This window comes from Suricata suricatta, chromosome X (assembly GCF_006229205.1).
Source record: "Suricata suricatta isolate VVHF042 chromosome X, meerkat_22Aug2017_6uvM2_HiC, whole genome shotgun sequence".
Classification (NCBI taxonomy): domain Eukaryota; kingdom Metazoa; phylum Chordata; class Mammalia; order Carnivora; family Herpestidae; genus Suricata; species Suricata suricatta.
Window position 1 is genome coordinate 1,254,188 of NC_043717.1, and position 21,091 is coordinate 1,275,278.

General features: G+C 48.9%; 2 protein-coding genes across 5 annotated transcripts in view; both read right to left on the reverse strand.

Annotated features, from left to right (window-relative positions):
* Window positions 1–506, reverse strand: part of ARSD (arylsulfatase D) — a 19,715-nt gene extending 19,209 nt beyond the window's left edge. Inside the window, exon 1 of one of the 2 annotated variants that reach the window (XM_029930207.1) lies at window positions 489–503. The gene's annotated coding sequence lies outside the window, so the exon portion shown is untranslated. Of the gene's footprint in view, window positions 1–488 lie in introns of both variants that reach the window. The other variant, XM_029930208.1, reaches the window with a different exon arrangement.
* A 668-nt stretch (window positions 507–1,174) lies between these two features.
* On the reverse strand, window positions 1,175–20,891 carry ARSE (arylsulfatase E). 3 transcript variants are annotated; one of them, XM_029930205.1, is made up of 11 exons: window positions 20,747–20,891; window positions 18,997–19,041; window positions 18,019–18,168; window positions 17,051–17,172; window positions 15,687–15,809; window positions 13,772–14,195; window positions 12,134–12,270; window positions 9,139–9,273; window positions 8,036–8,198; window positions 5,757–5,878; window positions 1,175–1,618 (listed from the first exon to the last, which is right to left on the reverse strand). In XM_029930205.1, exons 1-11 carry the CDS (start codon window positions 20,845–20,847, stop codon window positions 1,239–1,241), a joined length of 1,902 nt encoding a protein of 633 aa, XP_029786065.1. In that variant the 5' UTR covers window positions 20,848–20,891; the 3' UTR covers window positions 1,175–1,238. The 3 variants fall into 3 exon arrangements, with proteins under 3 accessions (XP_029786065.1, XP_029786064.1, XP_029786066.1); XM_029930204.1 differs by having other exon boundaries at window positions 20,743–20,891; XM_029930206.1 differs by lacking the exon at window positions 15,687–15,809 and having other exon boundaries at window positions 20,743–20,891.
* Window positions 20,892–21,091: the final 200 nt, after the last annotated feature.

The window sequence follows — 21,091 nt, forward strand, 5'->3', positions numbered from 1 at the left end:
CCGCTCGCGGGCCGGGCGCGCAGGACCTTGTCCCCAGCTCGCCCTTCCCGGACCCGCCCCATCCGTTGATCTCCGGGCCCCGGGGCCTCGGCGGGTTGATCTCGGAAACCGGTTTTCCCGGGTGGCCGCCTCCTCCGGGCAGGCAGTCCCCTCCCCGGGGCCTGGGGAGTGTAGTCCGGGCTGGGCCTGGGCGCGGGGAGCCTGGGCAGGCCCGTTTTCCAGCGAGTTCTGGGCAAGTCTGGGGACCCGCCGCGGGCACGCAGGCTTCGCTGGGGTCCAGGACGCCAGACTCCAAGTCCACGGTTGGGGCGGGGGGCGTGTTAAACGTGAGCTGCGCTACTTACAGCCTCACCTGCGGGGCTTTCCCCGGGGGTCTCCCTGGGGCCTGATCCACATCCTGGGCCCCATCACCTGCCCTGGGGCCTCACTTTATCTTCGCTCCCCAGTTCTGCGTTTGGGGGAGACAGTAATTGAGAAAGAAGGTTTACCGCTAGCCTGGGGGTTGGGCTGGGTTGTGGTTTCTGTGGTTTCAGGTGCGCCCTCCCTGGTTCTCGGTGGTGCTGGCCTCAGGGGAGTGTCACAGGTGGGGACTAAGTGTCTGAGCATGCGCACACACAGGGCACACACGGAATTGCGCACGGGGTCTGCTAGAAAGTCCCCGTCCTGCCGCTGTCTCAATCTGGGCAGGTGCCAACGCAAGACCAGCCAGCAAGCGAGGTTGGTCATTACGCGGTGACCTTCTGACAGAGCCCAAGAACAGGGACTCCTCGCCTCGCCCCAAAATGCTAGGTGTCCCTGAACCACAAGAGCATCTGTTCTCCCAGAGTAACGATAGGCCCTTGTTCAAACTGACCCCCCCCCCCCCGTGCACACCTTGTCAGGGTCATTTATCCCGTTTTGTGGGCTCCTGCCCTTTGTCTGAAAGTCCATTTGGCCTGGAACTCCCGTCCATGGGGACTCTGAGCTGTGGGGGGCCAGCATGGCCTCCTCTGGGTGAGCTTGGGGGCTGTGGAGAGAAGTGCCAGGCCAGAGGGACTCTGCTCCTGCCCACTTTCCTGTGGGTGGTCCGCAGCCCCCTCCATGGCTGTTTCTAGCTAGTGCTGATTGCCCCCGGCTCCTTCTCCCTTCTCCCGTCTGTGTTGACCTGCAAAAGAATTTCAGCCTCACAAATGGATAAGTTAACCCCATAGGGGAGTTTTATTTCCACCGTGAAAGACCAGCAGGGACCGCGGAGGGAGCTAGGGCTCCCTGGGCGGCCCTGGGGCCGGGCCGCCCTCGCGGTCACAGCGGCAGAGCGGGAAGGGGCCGCAGCACGGCTGCAGCCACGGTCTCCAGGCGTTGCCCCGCGCGCCCAGCTGCAGCGGGACGGGGCTGAGCGAGCGGCGGTGCCCCTCCACGGCCCGGGCCACCGTGTCCAGCACCTGGTAGAAGGAGGGCTCCGTGTCCGGCGTGAGGGCGTGGGCCTCGGAAGGGTCTCTGGACAGGTCGAAGAGCAGCGGGGGGTGGTGGTGGGTGACCTGGTCTCCGAAGCACGGGCACACGGCCCTCCCGTAGCAGGCGCCGGCTCCGTGCGGGTGGAACACTGGGGTCGCGAAGTGCACTTTCCAGACTCTTCCTTCTGAAGAAGGACAGGAATTTTAGGGCTGGGTTGACGTGGAGAAGGAGGCAGGGCCGCCGGGCGGAAGCCCTACTGTCCCTGAAACAATGAATGGACTCACATGTGGTCCGTCCATGCAGCCGGATGTTACTCAACCATCAAAAAGAAACGAAGCGTTCACACCCGCCACCATGTAGACCAACCTCAAAACCAAGATGCACGGTGAGGACATCCAGACACACAGGGTCACCCAGTGTGATCCCTCTTGGAGGAGATGTTCGGACACAGACGTCCATAGATTCAGAAAGTAGACCAGAGGATGCAGGGTTCTACAGAGGAGGATGGAGAGTGAGTGCTGTGGGCCTGGGGCCTCTGGGGGAATGGAAGGTTCTAGAACTAGGTACAGATGGTGTTTGCACAACACAATGGATGTGCTAAATGCTCATAAGTTGTACACTTAAATTTTTTTAATGTTTATTTTTCAGAGAGAAAGAGAGAGACACAGAGAGAGAGAGAGACAGTGTGAGCAGGGGAGGGACAGACAGAGGAGACACAGAATCATAAAACAGGCTCCACGCTCTGAGCTGTCAGCACAGAGCCCGACGCGGGGCTCATACCCACAAACCACAAAATCATGACCCGAGTTGAAGTCAGACGCTTAACCTACTGAGCCATCCGGGTGCCCATAAGTTGCTCATCTTAAGAGAGTACATTTATTCACGGTATGTGAATGTTATGGACTGAATGTATGTGTGTCCCCCAAAACTCATATATTGCAGCCCTGACCCCCAGCGGGGTGGCCTCAAGAAGGGGTGCCTCTGGGAGGGCCACAGGTCATGAGGACAGAGCCCTCGGGGGCAGGGTGAGACATATTGGAAGCTCTGTCCTTCCTCTGTCTCCAGAACGTGAGCTCACAGAGGACGGTGGCCGTCTGCCACCCAGCAGAACCCCGTCTTGCATGCCCAGCCCCCGGAACTGTGACAGATATGCACCTGCTGTTGATGAGCCCCCAGGCTGTGGCATCCTGCCCCGAGCTCAGGGCTCAGAGCGAGCTGCAGCTCCATAAGCTGTTTGCCAAGGAGGCCATTCCTGTGCAGCAGGTAGTTCAGGACGCTCAGAGGCACACAGGTCGCTGGTCTCAGGAGGCTGGCTCTGGGGCTCTGGGCGGCTGGGATGCACCAACAGGGAAGGGAAGGAGGGAGGGGAGACGGAAGGAGGGAGAGAGGAAAGGAGAAGCAGGAGGACCGGGGATGGAGAGGGGTCAGGATCAGGGCTGGTCTTCGGGATGCGGGGCGGAGCCCGGGCATCCTGCTTGCCCAGGCTGGCACTGCGTTAACAGACGTGCACCCCGTGATGCACGTCTCTGGCCTCCGTCTGCCTCTGAGCACGTGCGGTGACCCAGCAGCCCCCACATTGCTCTTGTGTGACATGGGGACAGCCGTCCTCATCTGTCCCTGCTTGCGGGGACAAATGCGATGCCATCTAGCACATGCTCATGAAAGGTGGCCCTCTGCCATGTTACTGCAGCAAACGTGCTGAGCAGACTGACAACACACAAAGACTTAGTGAGGGAAACAGGTGGTAGAAGGTGACGGTGTGTGAGGTGAGGGGCGCGGGGACACGGCCGGTGGAGGGATTTGTCTGGCTCAGGAAAGCCCTGTTGAGAAGCTAACCTTGCATCTGAATGTCAGGAATGAGCCAGTCAGGTGGAAACCCAGCCCCCCCCCCCCATGAGTGTCCTCAGAGACGCGGGAGGGGCTGGCCCATTGTACAAGATGGAATTTGGAAGAATTGTTCTGACATGTGCAGTCGCTGGTCTTGGGCTGGGTTTCCGCAGGGGGCTGAACGGATCCTGCAGGAGGATGAATAGTGGAGGGTTCTGGAAACCCAATTAGCGTGCCTTTAGGAGGCTTGAACTTTGGGAATCTACGGACCGTGACAAAACGTCGAGATGTTCGCCCAGTTGCCGTGAAATGAGAGGTCAGTAAAGGGGCAGCCGCAATGTAAAAGAATGTATGTGAACACTGGACTTAGTCATCCGGACTGCTGGGTGTGATGTGTGTGATCAGGCTTCACGGTGCATTGGCAATGTTAACCCTCAACAAGGAAAGGAAATGTGTGATACGTATTTAAAAAAAACCCAAAAATGTAGCAATAAGAGGCATAGCAGATTAGAATAATATTGAAAGGAAAGGATAGGAGAGGGAGGGACATTTAAAGACAAAAGTCGAGGGACGCCAGGATGGTTCAGTCAGTTAAATGTCTGACTTCATCTCATGAACTCACAGTTGATGGATTTGAACCCCACATCGGGCTGGCTGCTGTCCGTGTAGACCCCGCATCAGATCCCCTTCTCCCGCTTTGCTCTACCCCTGCTCACTTTTTCGCTCTCAAAAATAAATAAACATTTAAAAATATATATACGTATGGGGATGCCTGGGGGGCTCAGTCCGTTAGGGATCCAACTTCAGCTCAGGTCATGAACTCACAGTTCATGAGTTGGAGCCCTGTGTTGGGCTGTGGGATGACAGCTTGGAGCCTGGAGCCTGCTTCAGATTCTGTTTCTTCTCTCTCTGCCCCTCCTCTGCTCATGGTGTCTCTCTCTCCCCAAAATAAATAAACATTAGAAAAACTCGACAGTAAGTACCTCCCCTTAGGGAGATCCCAAGAGGTATTCCTCCACCCTTGATCAGATGTCTGGAGACTTCTAGAGAATGGTTTTGATGGATGGAAAGATAAGACTTAAGTCACAAGGAGGATACAGTGAAGAAAGAAGAGAGACACAAAACCTATGCAATCATAAAGTCACAAATCCAATCAATCCATAAAGCAAACCTGTAAGAGAGGAGAAAATGTCAAGGCAACAGCAGAGTAATAGGGAAATGGAAATGAAGAAAAGACACTCAAACGAGTGAAACTCCATTACCAGAAGGCAAAGGTAGCAGCAGAAATCAATTGTGTATAAAATTGAAAAATAACAGTTCTGCAGTAAATGCAAGTGCTGAATTAAAAAAAAAGAATTCCTAAAAATGGAAAAGGTTGAGCAATGTCACTTAAGTGAAAATGGAGATCAGAGGCATAGAAATATAGAAGGAATTACAATACAGTGAAATTATTAGGGATGGATGGGAACAAGGTGCTTGATGAAATCAATAGTTTAAAACAAGAGTAAGTAGTGGTGCATAATGTGTTTCCATAGGAGCATCTGATATTGTAAAGATAACCAATCTTCTCTCAGAGTTAATTTATATATGGATGCAAAGCCAAGTCACATTCCCATGGGATTAAAAAACAAAACCTTGCAGGGATGCCTGAGGGGCTCAGTTGGTTGAGCGTCTGACTTCAGCTCATGTCATGATCTCATGGTTTGTGAGTTCAAGGCCCACATCGGGTTTGCTACTGTTAGTGCAGAGTCTGCTTTGGATCCTCTGTTCCCTCTCGTTCTCTACCCCTCCTCTGCTCATACTCTCTCTTACGAATAATATTCATTAAGAAATTTAAAAATTTAAAAAAAAAACCTTGCAAATGATTTTAGACTTCTTTTAAAAGCCAGTTGGGCCAAAATAGCCCAGGAAAATGTGAAATGCAAGTTATTTGGTGCGCATGTTTCTGCTTCTATCATAAAGTTATGATTATTACAATAAGCATGAAATCATGGCTTTGAGATAAGGTGTTTGGGGGCGCCAGGGGGGCTCAGTCTGTTGAGCTTCCGACTTCGGCTCAGGCCATGATTTCACGGTTTGTAAGTTCGAGCCCTCTGTCGGGCTCTGTGCTGACCGCTCAGAGCCTGGAGCTTGTTTTGGGTTCTGCGTCTCCCTCTTTCTCTCTGCCCCTCCCCTGCTCATGCTCTGTCTCTGTCTCTGTCTCAGAAATGAATAAACTTAAAAAGTTAAAGAAAAAGAGAGAGAGAGAGAGAGAAAGGTGGTTGGGACAGGTGGAAAGCAACGTAGGTTAGGTGCACAGGCTTCACCGTTCTGGAGTGCCTTACGGAAACCCCGTAAACAGTGGTGACACACAGGTGGAAGGTGACTGACAGCTTGCATCCGGAAGGATGCTGGTCATGTGATGGGACAGTTCTGCCAAGGAAGGAATAATGGCTCATGTGATGCAGCCGTGGGAGCATGAGCTGCGATGTGACTCCGTCACCCGGAGAACTCACCGTCTCGTTGGTGCCAGCGCGCCGCGTGCAGAGAATCCTCGCAGTAATGCAGCAGGAATTCGTGAGCCGAGTGCTGCGTGGTCCCCAACAGCAAGGGCAGCAAGTCCCGGCCATCGATGACCCTGCGGACACGGAGCACAGGGACTCAGGGCTGTGGCAAGGATGCGCGGAAGGTACGTGGCGTTTAGCAAGTCTAGGGAAGCATCAGAACAGGGACCTCCATTCCTGGCCTGCAAACATCACCTTTGGCTGAAAGATCACCAAGGACCAAGCTTTACCTGTGCAACCTGGCAACAGTGCAAAGACGAGCAGAAGATTCGGTGAACTGTCTTCCTGGTTCTATGCCGTATTCGGTTCCAAGCCATTGTGCCATAGGGTGTATGGTTCCTCAAGCCTAGGACCACTGCCTTGTCTGCAGCGTGTCCTGCTTTTGCCTTCCGTCCTCCGTCCCCACCTGCCTGGTCCTCTCCCTCTTCCCTTCCCTGTCGTCTCCAGTTTCCAAGGTCTGACTCCATCCCATTGAGGACGGAGGGCTTCTAGGGACCCCACTTTGACTTTCTCCACCCTTTGTAGGAGAAAGCTTAAATCCACTGCTCGTGATTGGCCGGGATGGCCCTGAGCGTTCGGGGCCCTGGTGACGCGGTCAAGTGCTTCAGGATGGGAAAGAGCTCTGTGTCTCTTTGCGACTTGCCTGCCGCTCCCTACACGGGACCGTTCACTTTCCCCACACTTGGAGGCCATCAAATGCCTCCATGGAAAACTGCAGGGACCCCCTTTTGATTTTTCTTCCATTATTTTGATTAGTTTTCAGAATCTTGTGTGTCAAATGTAAATCATCAATACAGAGGACAGATTTTTTCAGATTCCCATGAAAAGGAGATCTTTGTCTCTCATTTGACTCATGTTCTTTATTGTGTTTATACACACATAAACACATATGTATATATTTATATATATCCTTACACAGACACATATATATACTATACAGTATTGATTTTGTGTGTGTGTATATATATGCCCATGTATACACATAAATACATGTGTCAATCTTTATATATCCATATACACACACACACACATATGTAGTATATAAATATATACATTAAATGGCCGGATTTATTTTACCATCTACTGAAACACATTGGCAGTATACATCTCAGAAAAATTTTTTTCTTTAAAGCAAAGGATATATCAAAAATTAATTTAAAAATTAGCATCCAGTTAGGAAGAAAATCGACCAGAGTTATGATATTCAATGCAAGGAAAGGGAAAGCAGGAGAATGTTGATTAAAGGTATGAAAGACTCAATGGTCTAGTGATAAAACACTGGAAATTACAACACACATGTATGTATATTTGTATGCACACATATGAGTGATTTTACATACGTTACCTGTACAAAATGTATATTTATTTTAGTTCTGTTATGTTTTAAAATAGACACGTCACATATGGCTGGTAATGATTTGTAAGGAACAATTTGACAAAATATATCAAGAGATTTACCAAGAAACAGCCATAGTCTTTGACTAGGAATTCACCTTCTATGGGATTCTAACTAAGGACGTGATCATAACCAACAGTGACGTGAGAAGACACTATTTTTTTTAAGGTAAAAAATTTTAGTGAAAAAAAAAATATTTTTTTCTAAAAATTATAAGGGGATGGTTGAAAGAAAATACCATGAGGGCACTAAATTTTTTGTCTATTCAGAAAGTTTTCTAAATATATATGTGTTTACAAAAATCGTTATAAAATATAGAAAATGTATCTAAATCATATATCCAAATCTACATATCTAGATAGATCAGATCTACACAGATTGAGATAATATATATCATACAATTTATGATTTTATGAGAATCATATATTATATTTTTGCATAATTGTGATTATATAATTATATGTATAATTAGATTATGAAATCATTTTATTTTCTAGTTCCCCAAAAATCCTCTATAATTTTTAAGACACAAATAACTGGAATCTGTACAAAATCTCTACCACATCACATGAAAGGTAATTTCTTGTGATGAGTTTTTAGATTTTTCAAAATCGCCATAATAAATGGCTGCAGTTAGAATCAGGAGAAGGGAAATAAACATTCTATATGTAAAATGAAGGGGACAGCTGGTCCCAACCGCCGGGAGCCTGCACTGTTTTCCCAGATACTGCTTTCACGGGCTTGGTACGCAGTGCAAAAGTAGCAAGGACATTTCCCATCCATGGTTGTCTGTGTGCAAAACTGAGCCGCTTGCGTTTCTCGGGCTGTTCCGTACCTGTCCCGGGGCACCTCGCCGCCCCCCAGCTGGACCACGGTGGGGAAGACATCCATCAGGCTGGTGGGCTCGTGGATCACGCGGCCGGCCGGCAGCACCCCAGGCCACCGGAAGATCCCCGGGACGCGGATGCCGCCCTCCCAGCCCCCCATGCCTTTGCCGCCTGTGTGGAGACATGAACAGAAAAGAATGTGAATGTGCCATCTTTTATTTGGCGGTGCATTTTACAATCTTCGGGGTAATGACATGTCTGTAATGATCATGATAATGACATGTCTGTAATTGATAGAATTCTACTTGGAACATGATGTGGCCGCCATGCGTGCCCACCCTACTTGGAGGCATCGCCTAATTCCAGAGTCCCTCGCTTCATGAATGGATAACCAAACCGTGGCCCTTCCAAGGGCACCTGCGGGGCTCAGTCGGTTAAACATCCGACTTTGGCTCAGGTCATGATCTCAGGAATCATGGGTTTGAGCCCCACATTAACAGCTCAGAGCCTGGAGCCTGCTTTGGATTCTGTGTCTCCTCTTCTCTCTCAGCCTCTCCCCAACTCATGCTCTGTCTCTCAAAAATAAATAAACATTCACAAATTAAAAAGGAAAAACTGGTCTCTCCATACAACAGAAGCTTATTCAGCCCACAAAGAAACCAGCAGTGACAGGTGCCACAGTGTGGAAGAACCCGGAAGACCTCGTGCTTGGTGAAAGAAGACAGTTGTCAGGGACCATCTATTCCATGATTCCTTTGACATGAAATGGTTACAGTAGGGACACAGAAAAAGAAGTAAATTGCTGGTTGCCAGGGGCTGGGCACCAGAAGAAACCGGGAATGACCGCACACGGGTACTGAGTTTCTTTTCGAGGAGATGACCATGCTCTGGAATTAAGGGGTGGTGATAGTTTCACAATTCTGTGATTATCCCCCAAACCACAGCGTTGTGCAACAGAAAAAAAAATCAAGATTGAGTGTGACAAATTATATGTTCCTGAATAGGAAAGCAAGGTCCCTGGTGACTCTCTTGACATGGCCCCGTTCCAAGGGAAGGGTTGGGAGCTGTAGGGCGGAGATAAAGACCAGACACAAGGATCTGGGGACTCTACCTTTATAAATTCCATTCCAGCCGCCATACTGGTTGTTTCCGAGTTGAGACTCTAAGGATCCCCCATGGTCCGACGTAAAATAAACGAGGGTGCTGTTGGTCAACCCTTCCATGTCCAAAGTGTCCAGGATCTTCCCTGCAGAGAACGGACAGCATCTTGCAGTCAAAATGGAAGGCTGTCTGAAACCAGAGTCTTCCATGTGTGTTTGAGGATCTTGGACCTCTCCATAAGAGTAAGCCTTTGGAGTTGGCACATAATGGGAGTGAGTACCAGCGTGGTCATGCTATTCTGAGCATCACTGATTCGAGATTCATATACACCCTGACATACACCCGTTCTGTTTCCAAAAAGTTGTAGGCAAGCTACAGCGTATATATTGCATAAGGGGGAAAATGTAAAAAGGAAGCAGAAGAAGATAATAGAGTCAAGCATGCTTTATTTTTAAAAAAATGGGGCACCTCACTCAGTTAAGCATCTGACTTTGGCTTGGGTCATGATCTCGTGGTTTGTGGGTTCGAGCCTGACATCAGGGTCTGTGCTGACAACTCACAGCCTGGAGCCTGCTTCAGATTCTGTGTCTCCCTCTCTCTCTCTCAAAAATAATAAACACTAAAAATTAAAAAAAAACAACAGGAGAGAGGGAAAAAATGAAAGAGACTAAAAGGGGCTAAGAAGAAGGCTGACAATGACTTTGGAGATGTATGGTCATCAGTGAAGAATAGTTTACAAGTGTGGCTCAAGGTTGCTTACAGTTACCTCAACAGGATAGCTTGCAGGTGATGCAATTCGCAACATCCCTGGGATTTTTGAAAACTTGGTTAAGAAGAGTCATATTATTCCCTTGTCTTGAGCATTTGTAGCAAAGTGCATGGACCTCGAGGGTGTCATGCTAAGTGAAATAAGTCAGGCGGAGAAGGACAGAAACCATATGTTTGCACTCATAGGTCTAACAGGAGAAACCTAACAGAGGACTATAGGGAGGGGAAGGGGGAAAGAGAGTTGGGGAGAGAGAGGGACACAAAACATGAGAGACTACTGAATACTGAAAATGAATCGAGGGCTGAAGAGGGAGGGGAGGGGGAAGGGGGTGATGGTCATGGAGGAGGGCACTTGGGAGAAGCACTGGGTGTTGTATGGAAACCAATTTGACAATAAACTATTATAAATTAAAAAAAAGAAGAACCATATTATTTCTAAAAATAGACAAAACTTCCAATCTGCTTTGCTATGAGAACTGAATCTCATGAAGGTTGACTATGGTCCCAAAAGATATCCTGTTATTGGTTCTCTTTTTCTTTTACCTTATCTGTGTCTTTATATTTGACCAGTATCTCTTTGGGGTTGGGTCTTGTTTTTTCAGGCAGTCTGACAATCTCTATATTTCAATTGGTTTCACAGAGCACAATCAGTTTTAAGTTAACCATGTCGCTATTTTTGTCTCTTTTTCTTTTTTCGATTCATTGTTTAGCCATTTCTTTCTCTTCAGTTGCTTTGTTTGGGACAAAGATCTTTAAATTTGTGGTTCTGTTGAACCCCCTTCTTTTCATGGATAGATTTTATTTTTTAGAACTTTAGGTTTTACGGACAAGTTGACTTGCATCGACAAGGGATACTGATAAACTATTTTGTTTTTTTTAAGTTTATTTATTTTGAGAGTGAGAGAAAGTGTGTGTGATTGACCACGTGCAAGGGAGGAGCAGAGAGAGGGAGAGAGAGAGAATCCCAAGCAGGCTCCACGCTGTCAGCACTGAGTCATACACGGGGCTTAGACCCAACAAACTGTGAGATGATGACCTGAGCTGAGATCAAGACTCAGATGCTTAACTGACGGATCCATCCAGTTGTCCCCTGATGAACTATTATTAAGCAAAGTCTGTAGTTTTTACTGTGGTTCACTCTTGGTGTGGTCCGTTCTAAAGATTTTGGTAAATGCATAATACTATGTACGCAGCACCATAGTAACTGACAAAATACTTTCCCTGTCCTAAAAATCCCTTCTTCTCCACCTCTTTGCATGAGGACAATCATTTTCACTTAAAAAAATCATCATACCATGGTTCAATTGTGTTTGAAGTTGGAACCTAGAGGCACTGAAGAGATAGCAAAGATTCTCTTAACAGGTCTTGGGAATTCCTTATCTTGATGGACTTAGGGCGTTCTTGACTCTGTACTGCAGAATTTCAAATTTCATCTTTCAATAAGTGTTTGATCAGATACCCTTGCACAAGTATTCACGTAACAGATTCCCTTGCTAGCATGCCCTGGTGAATCCCATTTTAAACACTCAATATCTAGGACGCCTGAGTGGCTCAGTTGATTGAACATCCAACTCTTGACTTTCCAGTCCCTCTTCACCTTTCCCACACAAAGACTAGCGGCAACAGGGAGTGAGTTTGTCCTGAAGAAAACGCCACCATGAAGCGTCACTGGGGACGTGATGTGACATTGATCTTTGCCTACAGGTTGCTCTCTCAACCTCCATCATGTTCTCCAACAATTCGCTCAAGTCATACGTTTTCCTCCAACGTAATGTTGTTGGCGGATGTCTTAAAGTATGTTTTCCCCTGAAATCTCTGATTCTCCTTATTCTGTTGGCCTGAGAGGACCCGAGTCACTGTGTAAGGAGCAGGGAAGTGTGTGTGTGTCTCTATCCATGTCCTCACTGAACAAATGTGCCCTTCTGTCACTCCAGGCATCATACCAAACCGCAGGGAAGCACTCGAGAACAGGGCAAAGACAACCCTACCCCACGGGGATTTAAGGCTATGTTTTCTTGGGGGAAAATCCAAAGTCAACCCACCTAAGACAGCACCATGAGAAGAAACAAAGCAATCAGAGAGAAGAAAAGACTATTATCGCTAACAGTTTTCCCGTTCCAAGAGATCGCACTGTTCACACTGCCTCTTCCATCTTCAGTGTGGATTAATCTCTTTTCCTGCTGCTGTTTTTGGAGGCCCAACCCTCCCATTTTCACCGGGAAAAGGCACTTACTTACCCACCATCCAGTCCATCTCTTCTGTGTTATCACCGTACAGCCCGTGGGCACTCTTCCCGTGGAACTTCTCGGTGGTGATCAGAGGCGTGTGCACGTGCAGAAAGGAGACAAACAGGAGGAAAGGTCTTTGCTTGTTTCTGAGAATAAACAACACGGCCAGATTTACTTCTACGGAAAACGGAGAGTGAGTTCCTAGAAGACGTAAAATTTGGATCTGCATTGTCAAGTCCTTACAGAAGCGTATCTGCTAGTCTTTAATGTGATGACGTTACCTTCTAAAGTCTGTTGAGGGGCACCTGGGGGACTCAGTTGGTTGAGCATCTGACTTCGGCTCAGGTCATGATCTCATTGTTCATGAGTTCGAGCCCCACGCCAGGCTCTGTGCTGACAACTCAGAGCCCAGTTCAGATCCTCTCTTGTTGGTTCTCTCTCTCAAAAATAAATAAAGACACTTAACAAATGGCAATGATATTACACATGCCTTTTTCTTGACTTTTATCAATTTGTAGGTCTACATACCTCTGAAACTGAAGGTAAGACAATTCGGTGGCTTGAGTTTATTTAACTCCATTATTTATTTCCATCAATTATGTCAATGTAGGTTCCCACCTCAATCCTTAGAATAAAGTGATATTACATATTTGGTTTTCTTTTTAAATAATCTCTACACCCAACGTGGGGCTCAAACTCACAATTCTGAGTTCAAGAGTCACGTGCTCTACTGACTGAGCCAGCCAGGCACCCCTGGGTTTCTTTTTAATTGCTCTTAAGCTCACTTTTTTTTTTTTTGAAGATTTTATCTTTAAGTCATCTCTACACCCAACATGGGGCTCGAGCTCACAACTCCAGGATTGAGAGTCACATGGTCTACTGACAGACACACGTCGGCTTCCTTAGCTCACTTTATTGTAAGAACACAGTGTAGAAAACATCTAGCATCCAAATGATGTGTTGATCGACTGTTCATGTGATCAGTAAGATTTCCAGTCAACAAGAGGCTATTAACAGTTAAGTTTTGGGGGAGTCGGGGTTATACACGATCTCCATCAGCACCAGCTGTGGGTGTCTTCAAATTCCCACGTTGCTCAAGGTCCACTGTAACTATCAACCTCATTTCAGACTCATGTTAGGCACTTCCATGAAAAGAATGTTCTGGAACATGATCACAACCTCATCACCACCAGGTGAAGTGGGGTTCAGTACTGTTCCCCACTTTACTGGAACACCTTTGGGGAGCATACAGCTGCCTCCATTTGGTGTAACTTTTCATCATGTCCCTCTGGGTTCTGACATGGTTCGTCACTTTGTTACTCAAATTCACAGTTAGCATAAAGTTACTAAAGGACAACTTAGTTCTGATGATAGAGCTTTAAAAATATTTAGAATTTGTCTATGGGTGTTTCAGTTTGTTTTGCTAGGTAGATACGGGCTGCGGTGGTCGGTGGGTGCTTATGTACAGCGACTGCCTCCCATGGGGCCACTTGAACATCATCTATGACAGATTTTATCAAAGGCATCTTCCTGGTCTGGGCTAGGGTGATTTCGCCATTCTTATCCCCTCTGCAGAAAACGACATTTCCAAATGCATTTTCCCCATGGACCAGAGCCGTAGGGTGAAGCTAACCCTTGGGAGCTCACCTTTGGATGAAGGACGCCACCTCTGTGAGAATAAGAGATGTCGTCCTTTGAACGCGCATGGGCTGCTCAGTGATGGTGTGGTTTCTCATCAGGAAGCAGTCTGCATGAACGATCAGGACACCCAGGAAACGTGAGGTCGTGAAGAGCAAGATGGCAGCAATGGTCAACCAGACAACCGGAGTCCAGGAGCCTGACGTCAGGCGGGCGAGTTTCCCAGCGGCGAGCGTGAGGGCAGCCAAGGCCACGATCTGGAAGCAGACGTTGAGTTTGTGCTCCATGCCTGCACGCTTCTCGGACAGCTCCCAGTGGATGCAGTCTCCCATCATGGAAAACGGCATTCCATAGAAGTGGTCGAATCCGTGGTTGAGCGGGTGGTGGCAGTGGTCGCTGGAAGATTCACAGTTGAGACCCAGATGCCATTTTCCTGAAAGGCAAAAAAATATGTCCATGTGACACACGGCTGGTCATCGGTTAGTAGGTCTTGGGTGCTCGCCACAGTCCAGTGTTCCGCTGGGAGCCGGGAAAGGGCAGGGAGGCAGAGCGGCGTACGTAGTTTTCAGTGTTATTTGAACCACAGCTTGGACTTGGAGCCTGTGTGGCAGCATTATGTGCTGTGTTGTTCCCTATGCTGCTCTGACTAATTGCCGTAATCGTGATTGGTTGAAACAGTGGGAATTGACGTTCTCATAGCTCTGAGGCCAGAAGCCCGAAATCAACATGTGTCAGGGCTGTGCTCCTTCCGTAGCCTCACAGCAGCCTCCTTCTGGTCCGGTCTATCTTCTATCTCGTCTATCTTGCCTTCTCTTCGATCTTCTATCTTCTATCTTCTGGAAGTCAACCATCCCTTGACTTGTGATCATATTCCTCCCATCCCTGCCTCCGACCACACTGCCTTCTCCCCTTCGGTGTCATAGATCTCTCTACATCGCTCTTTAAAGGGCACTTGTCCTTGCATATAAGACCCACCTGGGTCTTCCAGAACAATCTCTTCTTCTCCATACCCTTAACTCAATCACACCTGCAAAGACTCTGTTTCCATACAAGGTAATTGTTTCAGCCTCCAGCATGTAGGACGTGATAACTTTGGTGATCCTTACTCAGTCTACTGCACCTGAATTTGCAAAGGCCTGGGGGAGGTCAATACGGAAGGCACAGAGTACTCTGATTGCTCTAGGAAATGCAATCTGCTGTGCTCAGTGGGTAAACAATTTCGTGGTGTTGGGATTACCCGTCTCTTGGTTTAACCCCTGTAATGGTGGTCAGGGTCATGGTGGACGTTAGGTTCTACAGAGCACAACTTTCAAGTTCAATCAATGACAGGCATTTAGCATCTCTACCCTCACTTCTAGGGTGTAGACAAACAGACCTGTGTGTCCTCCCACTACCCCAAATGGTTTTCCCATTCAGAAAACCTGACACCACTTTTTAAGGAATGTTTCATGTGGATAGAGTCCTGTCCTGACTCTACTGTCCTTAGTTCTACATCATTCTATACATGGCCACAGTTTGCTGCCATACAGAAAAGTAAGCATGTTGTTGTTGTTGTTGTTTTTTCAATGTAAGCAGAGAGGGAAGTACTAAGCTTGGCAGGCACATTTCTATACAGAATTTAGGGGAAACAACATTATGGAAGTTGATGGTAATTTGATGACATTTGAAAAAATTTTCCAATTTTTTTTTATCAGGCTGCGTCAGCACATAAAATGACATGGTAGGTGTTTCATTAAGCTGATCCTTCTGCACCTCTACTTGGCACGAAGCATCCTGCAGGTCCTAGGGTCATCTCTGCATGCTCGGAATGTGTGTGTCTGGTGGACAATCCCGGTGCGACGCGACCATTTAAGTCCCAAGTGTTTTGGTTGAATATACTCTCCATATAAAAGTAATGTGACTAATACGTAAAGAATGTACGTACCTATTAGGCCTGTGGCATAGCCTCTGCCTTTTAATATCTTTGCAAAAGTTGTCTCATTAGCTGGGAGCCCTCCCGAGACTGCAGCCCACTGAAGAACACGGTAACCATCACTGGAAACCATACCTTTGAGGAAAATCATTTTCAAAGAAATGTTACCGTCACACATCGACATGTACCCTTATGATTAGTTTTCTATTTAAAATAGGTGGCAAACCATTAATGGCAAACTAGTGAGAACACTTAGTGTCCTGCTGTGTGAAAGCAGGATAAATGCAAGGAGAATGAAACGGCAACGGAAGGGGCATGAACGTCGGTTTTATCATTTTACCAGACTCCTGATATAATCCGGGGGTTCTCAACCTTGTCTGCACTTTGGAATCATTTGAGAAGCTTCAAATTATTCTGAAACCTAGTAGTCAACTCGGAGATCTTGATTTCAGTCGGTTGGGGGTGGAATTTGGGTTGGGTTGCAAGGTGCCCTGGATGATTCGAAGGTGCCAGCAAGGTAGGGAGCCATGACATAATTCATACTGGCCTTGACATACCCAAGGCATTGACCCAAGTATTTAAAAATGTGGGTTAAATATTTTTCTAAGCTCTGCAGTATGCAGTTGAAAACCACTAACGTAGAAGATGGTTTATGCCTCCTGGACCATTTTCATGAATGCATCTCCGTCTTACTAGGGAAGATTCTACGTGCTCAAAGAGCGAACGTAGTTCTCACTGATCATCAATTGGGAACTTGGAGAATTTGTTCTGCGATTTCCCAAACTTTGAGGATGCATCTGGTTCGGCTGGAAACGAGTGGAAGATGGTTGTTGGCCGCCCCAAAGACAGGTGGGCTGTTTCAGCGTAAGCTGGCCAGGATTCTTTCTTTCCTGGGCCATGAGAGGGTGCCAGAGACAGATGATGTGTCACATGGCCCTTCAGTGTGTCACAAGGCCAGGCCAGTCTCCCGTTATTCAAACACGAGTCCATGAGTGTAGAGTTTGCTGTGAATGTCTTTCAAGATACAGAACACATACAATCAATGGTCTTGAACCAAAGGAGATGACCCTTGACATGGACCTTCCTCACGCTTAGGGTCTAAGGACCTCACACAGACTTCACACTTTTGGTCTAGTCCCTACTCCAACACCCTGTCTGAGTCATCTCATTCTCTGGGGGGCTCTATAGCTATTACTGACTTGCGTCTGGTGCTAAAACGATGGAGGCATTCGATCATTCTCTCCCCGTGATACCAGGGGACCCACGACTTAATACCTGCATTGGGTAACCCTGTAATCCTGTAATCCTCTGCATTGGAGGATTACAGGGCACATGCTCTTGTCCAGAGCCATGGTCAGACATGAGGGAGAACAGACCTGAACGGAGAGGGTATCTGCCCGTTAGGAAGGCAGCCCGGCTCGGGGTGCACACGGACGCGGCCGCCAGGTGCTGGGTGAGCATCACACCGTCCTGGGCCAGGCGGTCAATGTTTGGGGTCCTACGGAAGGAAACATGAACACTTTTGTTGCTGAACAACGACAGGCACAGGTTCTTCTATAAGAACTGCTACCTCCTTAATAGACAAATCACCGTTTCGCTCATCAAGGTGTTCTGGGGAAGGACAGAAAGGTGCTGGCAGGAACTCAGATGTCATGTGAAGCATCAGAGAAACCCAAAGTCCATTCAGTGTTTACCAAGTTTCTGCAAGGCGGCGTGAGCAGTACAAAAATGGCCGTCCCGGAACTTTTGGAACAGGGATCTGGAACTCAGAGTTTGGAGCTGGAAGTTCGAGCTCACGGCACCAGGTGCACGTTGTTGGGACGTGAGGCTGGGATTCGGATGAAGGTTCATGGTGTTGGCTGAGCTGGTCTCCAAGGGCAGTTAGAATGCGACCCCGGTGACGGAGTCAGCTCATTGCACGCGGGACGGGCTAGCGAGGGCGGATGAGTGTGGTGAGCTGTGTTGGGGTGACTGGGTGGTGGATTGGTGTGCCGGGAGCAGAGCTTCCCAGCGGGGAGCCCTGGAAAACTCATGCAGCATCGCATGGACTTGACCTGATGGACGGACGAGCAGCGTTGACTTAGAGGCAACACCAGCGCATTTTTGGACATTGTCCATCACGGACTGTGCTGCTGGAAACCGTGTTTAGGAGTGAAATGAAGAGTCACGCGTAGGACGGATTTGAGCAGGGATTAGCGCTAGTGAGGGGAGAATGAGGGGTGAGGGGGTGTGACCAGGAGGTGCCCGGAGTCCCGTCAAAGTCTGGACGCACAAATCGAGGGTTCGGCCCCTTGGCGGCGGCGTCTTCGCCGAGATGCCGGAGGACCGGTTCCCAGATCCTTGCCTGATGGTGTTGTTACCATAGCAGCCAAGGTCGCCAATGCCGAAATCGTCGGCCATGAGGAGAAGGACGTTTGGACGCGAACCCTGTGCGTCCCCGCAAGCCGAGGGCGTTAAAGTCAGAAGTGCGCCGACTGTGACCGCCAGCCAGTTCCTGCAAGACAAGGCACCGATGGAAGCCTAAGGCTGCCTTCCCGTCCAATGGAGACGTTTTTAAGGGCGTCCCCAGGGGACTTGGCTATAGCATGGTGCTGTGGGGGAGTTTGAGGTCATTTTGTAGGCATCGGATTTTTCCTTTCAAGTTGAAAACAATGCACGTTCTGGATGTTTTTAAAATGTCTTTTAAATTAATTAATTTCTTGTGATAGAAAGAGCATAGAGGAAAGGCAGAGAGACAGAGAGGGGGAGAGAATCCCAGGCAAGGCTCTGCACGGTCAGCGCAGAGCCTGACTTGGGGCTCGAACTCATGACCCTGGAGATCATGACCTGAGCTGAAATCAAGAGTCGGACGTTCAACGGACCGAGCCGCCCAGGTGCCCCGTGATGATTGTCTTTGAAACATAAGCATTTTTTTTGGGAAGTCCCAGAGCCTGTTACGAGGGTTCATACCATGACTGGGGAGAGCCCTTCTCTGTGGTTTCTTGTGACACCTGAGTGGGATCCCTAGAACACCTACAGCTCCGTGCGTTTATCTGTCCTTCATTTTTCTTTAAATAAGTCACCGTGTTGAACGTGGTGCGTGTCTACGGCAATCAGTCGGGAACTGGGCCGCAGAGTCAGGGCAAGACCGCACCAATGTCGTCCGTTGGGGCTCCGGACGGGAGAGCGGGGGACAGGGATATGGACCCTGAGCCGCACGGTCAGAGCCCATCATCGGTGATGAGTCGGGGAAGACCGCTGAGTCAGTGCATTCTGAGGAAGAGGGGGAAGAAAGGGAGAGGCAGAAGCGGAAGATGGACGGGTGGACGTACTTCTCTCTTACCAAGACTGCTCCAGCCGCGACATGATCTCTCTTCCCTCGTCTTTCCTGGAAGAAACAAGGACGTATCTCATCACGACATTCAACACTCAGACGGTCCCCCGTATGGTAGGGAAACCTTGGTTTGCTCGGACCCTGTGAATAAAACCTTAAAAAAATGGTCTTGGGGCTCCCGGGGGCTCAGTCGTTTCAGCGTATGACTTTGGCTCAAGTCACGATCTCGAGGTCCGTGGGTTCGAGCCCCGCGTCAGGCTCTGTGCCTGGATCTTATTTCCGATTCTGTGTCTCCCTCTCTTTCTGCCGCCTGTGCGCATGCTCTCTCTCTCAAAAATGAATAAACACTAAAATTTTTTTTCAAAGGAATGGTCTTGTCTATTGAAAAGGTTTTTAAAAAACTGGACACACACGGTGTTAAGAATGTGGAATCTGTGTCTCTCACGGGAGGGACGGTAAATATTGGGGGCTTTTCTGCCCAGCAGGTCCGAGATGCCACCACCCCCAGGTCTGCTGTTGGAACGTGACTGGGTGTCGCTCGCTTCTCCTGAAATATTATTTTCCCATTTCTGCATCTGTTTGTTTGCTTGTTTTGGAAAGAGAGAAAGACACAAGAGCATGAGCAGGGGAGGGGCAGAGACAGAGGGAGACACAGAATCGGAAGCAGCTCCAGGCTCTGAGCTGTCAGCACAGAGCCCGACGCGGGGCTTGAACCCACGAACCGTGAGATGATGACCTGAGCTGAAGTCAGATGCTCAGACTGAGCCCCCCAGGCGCCCCGTTCAGCCTGTTTTATAAATGCTACAGTCTCTATATTTAGCTCCACAAAAGGAGCTTTTTAAAAAATATTATTATTATTCCAGTGACCTCAGCCCTTTATAGAATCCTGCTTACTTGCTTCAGACGGGCTTCCTGTTAGCGGAGGAAAGTTCAACAAAATACAAGAGCGAAAAAAAAAAAGAGGTATGTGCTGGTTCCAGAGGTTTCGGAGGGGCCTGGGGGCGTGTGGTCTAAGGCACAAACCAGAACATACGCCCGTGCGGGCGATCTAAGCCACGACTCCGCGCTCAAGGTCAGCAGAGCTCATGGTGTGAACGGACTGGATCCTAATCCCTCCCGACGCAAGAAAGAAAAGGTAATTGTGTAACGTCTCAGAGCAGTTGGCTAAGCCTGCTGTCAGCCCAGGTCAAAGCACCTGAACCGGATGCACACAGCTGCATCTCTCAAACTGACACAATGTTGCCAGTCTGTTGTATCCCAGGGTTTCTTTGTGTTTCTTTCAGATAAGGAATCAGAGAAAGAAAATCCCGTCAAAGCAGCGCACGGCACGTAATGTAGCCTTTTTGAACGTCTTCCAGGATGGGAAGACATTGCACCCTCCTCCGGGCTGTCCTCCGTCCTAGGCTTGACTACGCCCCACGCAGCTGGCTTCCCGGGTCCGGGATCCCTTCCACGTCCAGTCCACGTGCTCTCAGCCGGTCAGAGCCCTGTCTCCATGCTTCCCACACCCCTGCATGATTTTCCCGGTTCATTTCAGTCTGCCTTCCTTTCCTCAATCGTTGCAGCGGGGTGTGTGTGTGTGTGTGTGTGTGTGTGTGTGTGTGTGCGGTGCAGGGGGTCAGGGTGGGGGGAGCCTGTCACTGATATTTCCAGTTGTCATTGCTTAGAAAGGGGCTTCTCCGGGGTCCTCCGAGCCCCGGGGCCAGCGGCCAGCATGCAAGCAGCATCCCGCCCCCGCCCTGGGACCACGGTTACCTACAAGGAATGTGGTCGCCGGAGCCACGTCTGCCTGGAGCTGAGCTGCGAGAGGCAGAATCCTGTCTCAGGGGCCGGAGGGAGGCTGTGGCCGGCCGCACGCATGTGCACAGCGGCTCCCCCATGTCCCAGCCTCAGCAAGGAGAAGCAAGTTCGGTTGTGCACAGAGTGGCCGGCTGTGACCACAGCCGGTTTGCACAGCGCACCGTCTGTGCCTCATTAGAATATGAGAGGCGCCCAGAGCCCAGACGGCTCCTGCTGGGAACAGTGTGACTCATTCATTCCCAGTGGCCAGCGCCTCCGGACCCCTGTGCAAAGCACACCGGGCTGCGTGCTGGCTGGCCTTTCA

Bases quoted from the DNA above. Each gene is read 5' to 3' on its own strand.
- ARSE (XM_029930204.1), bottom strand. From the start codon at position 20,867: ATGGGGGAGCCGCTGTGCACATGCGTGCGGCCGGCCACAGCCTCCCTC. The intron at 17,173-18,018 runs GCAAGGATCTGG...TTCCTTCCGTAG, and splicing joins TATGGTAACAACACCATCAG to GACCCCAAACATTGACCGCC. The intron at 8,199-9,138 runs GTAGAGTCCCCA...GTCTCCACACAG, and splicing joins CTGGAATGGAATTTATAAAG to GCGGCAAAGGCATGGGGGGC.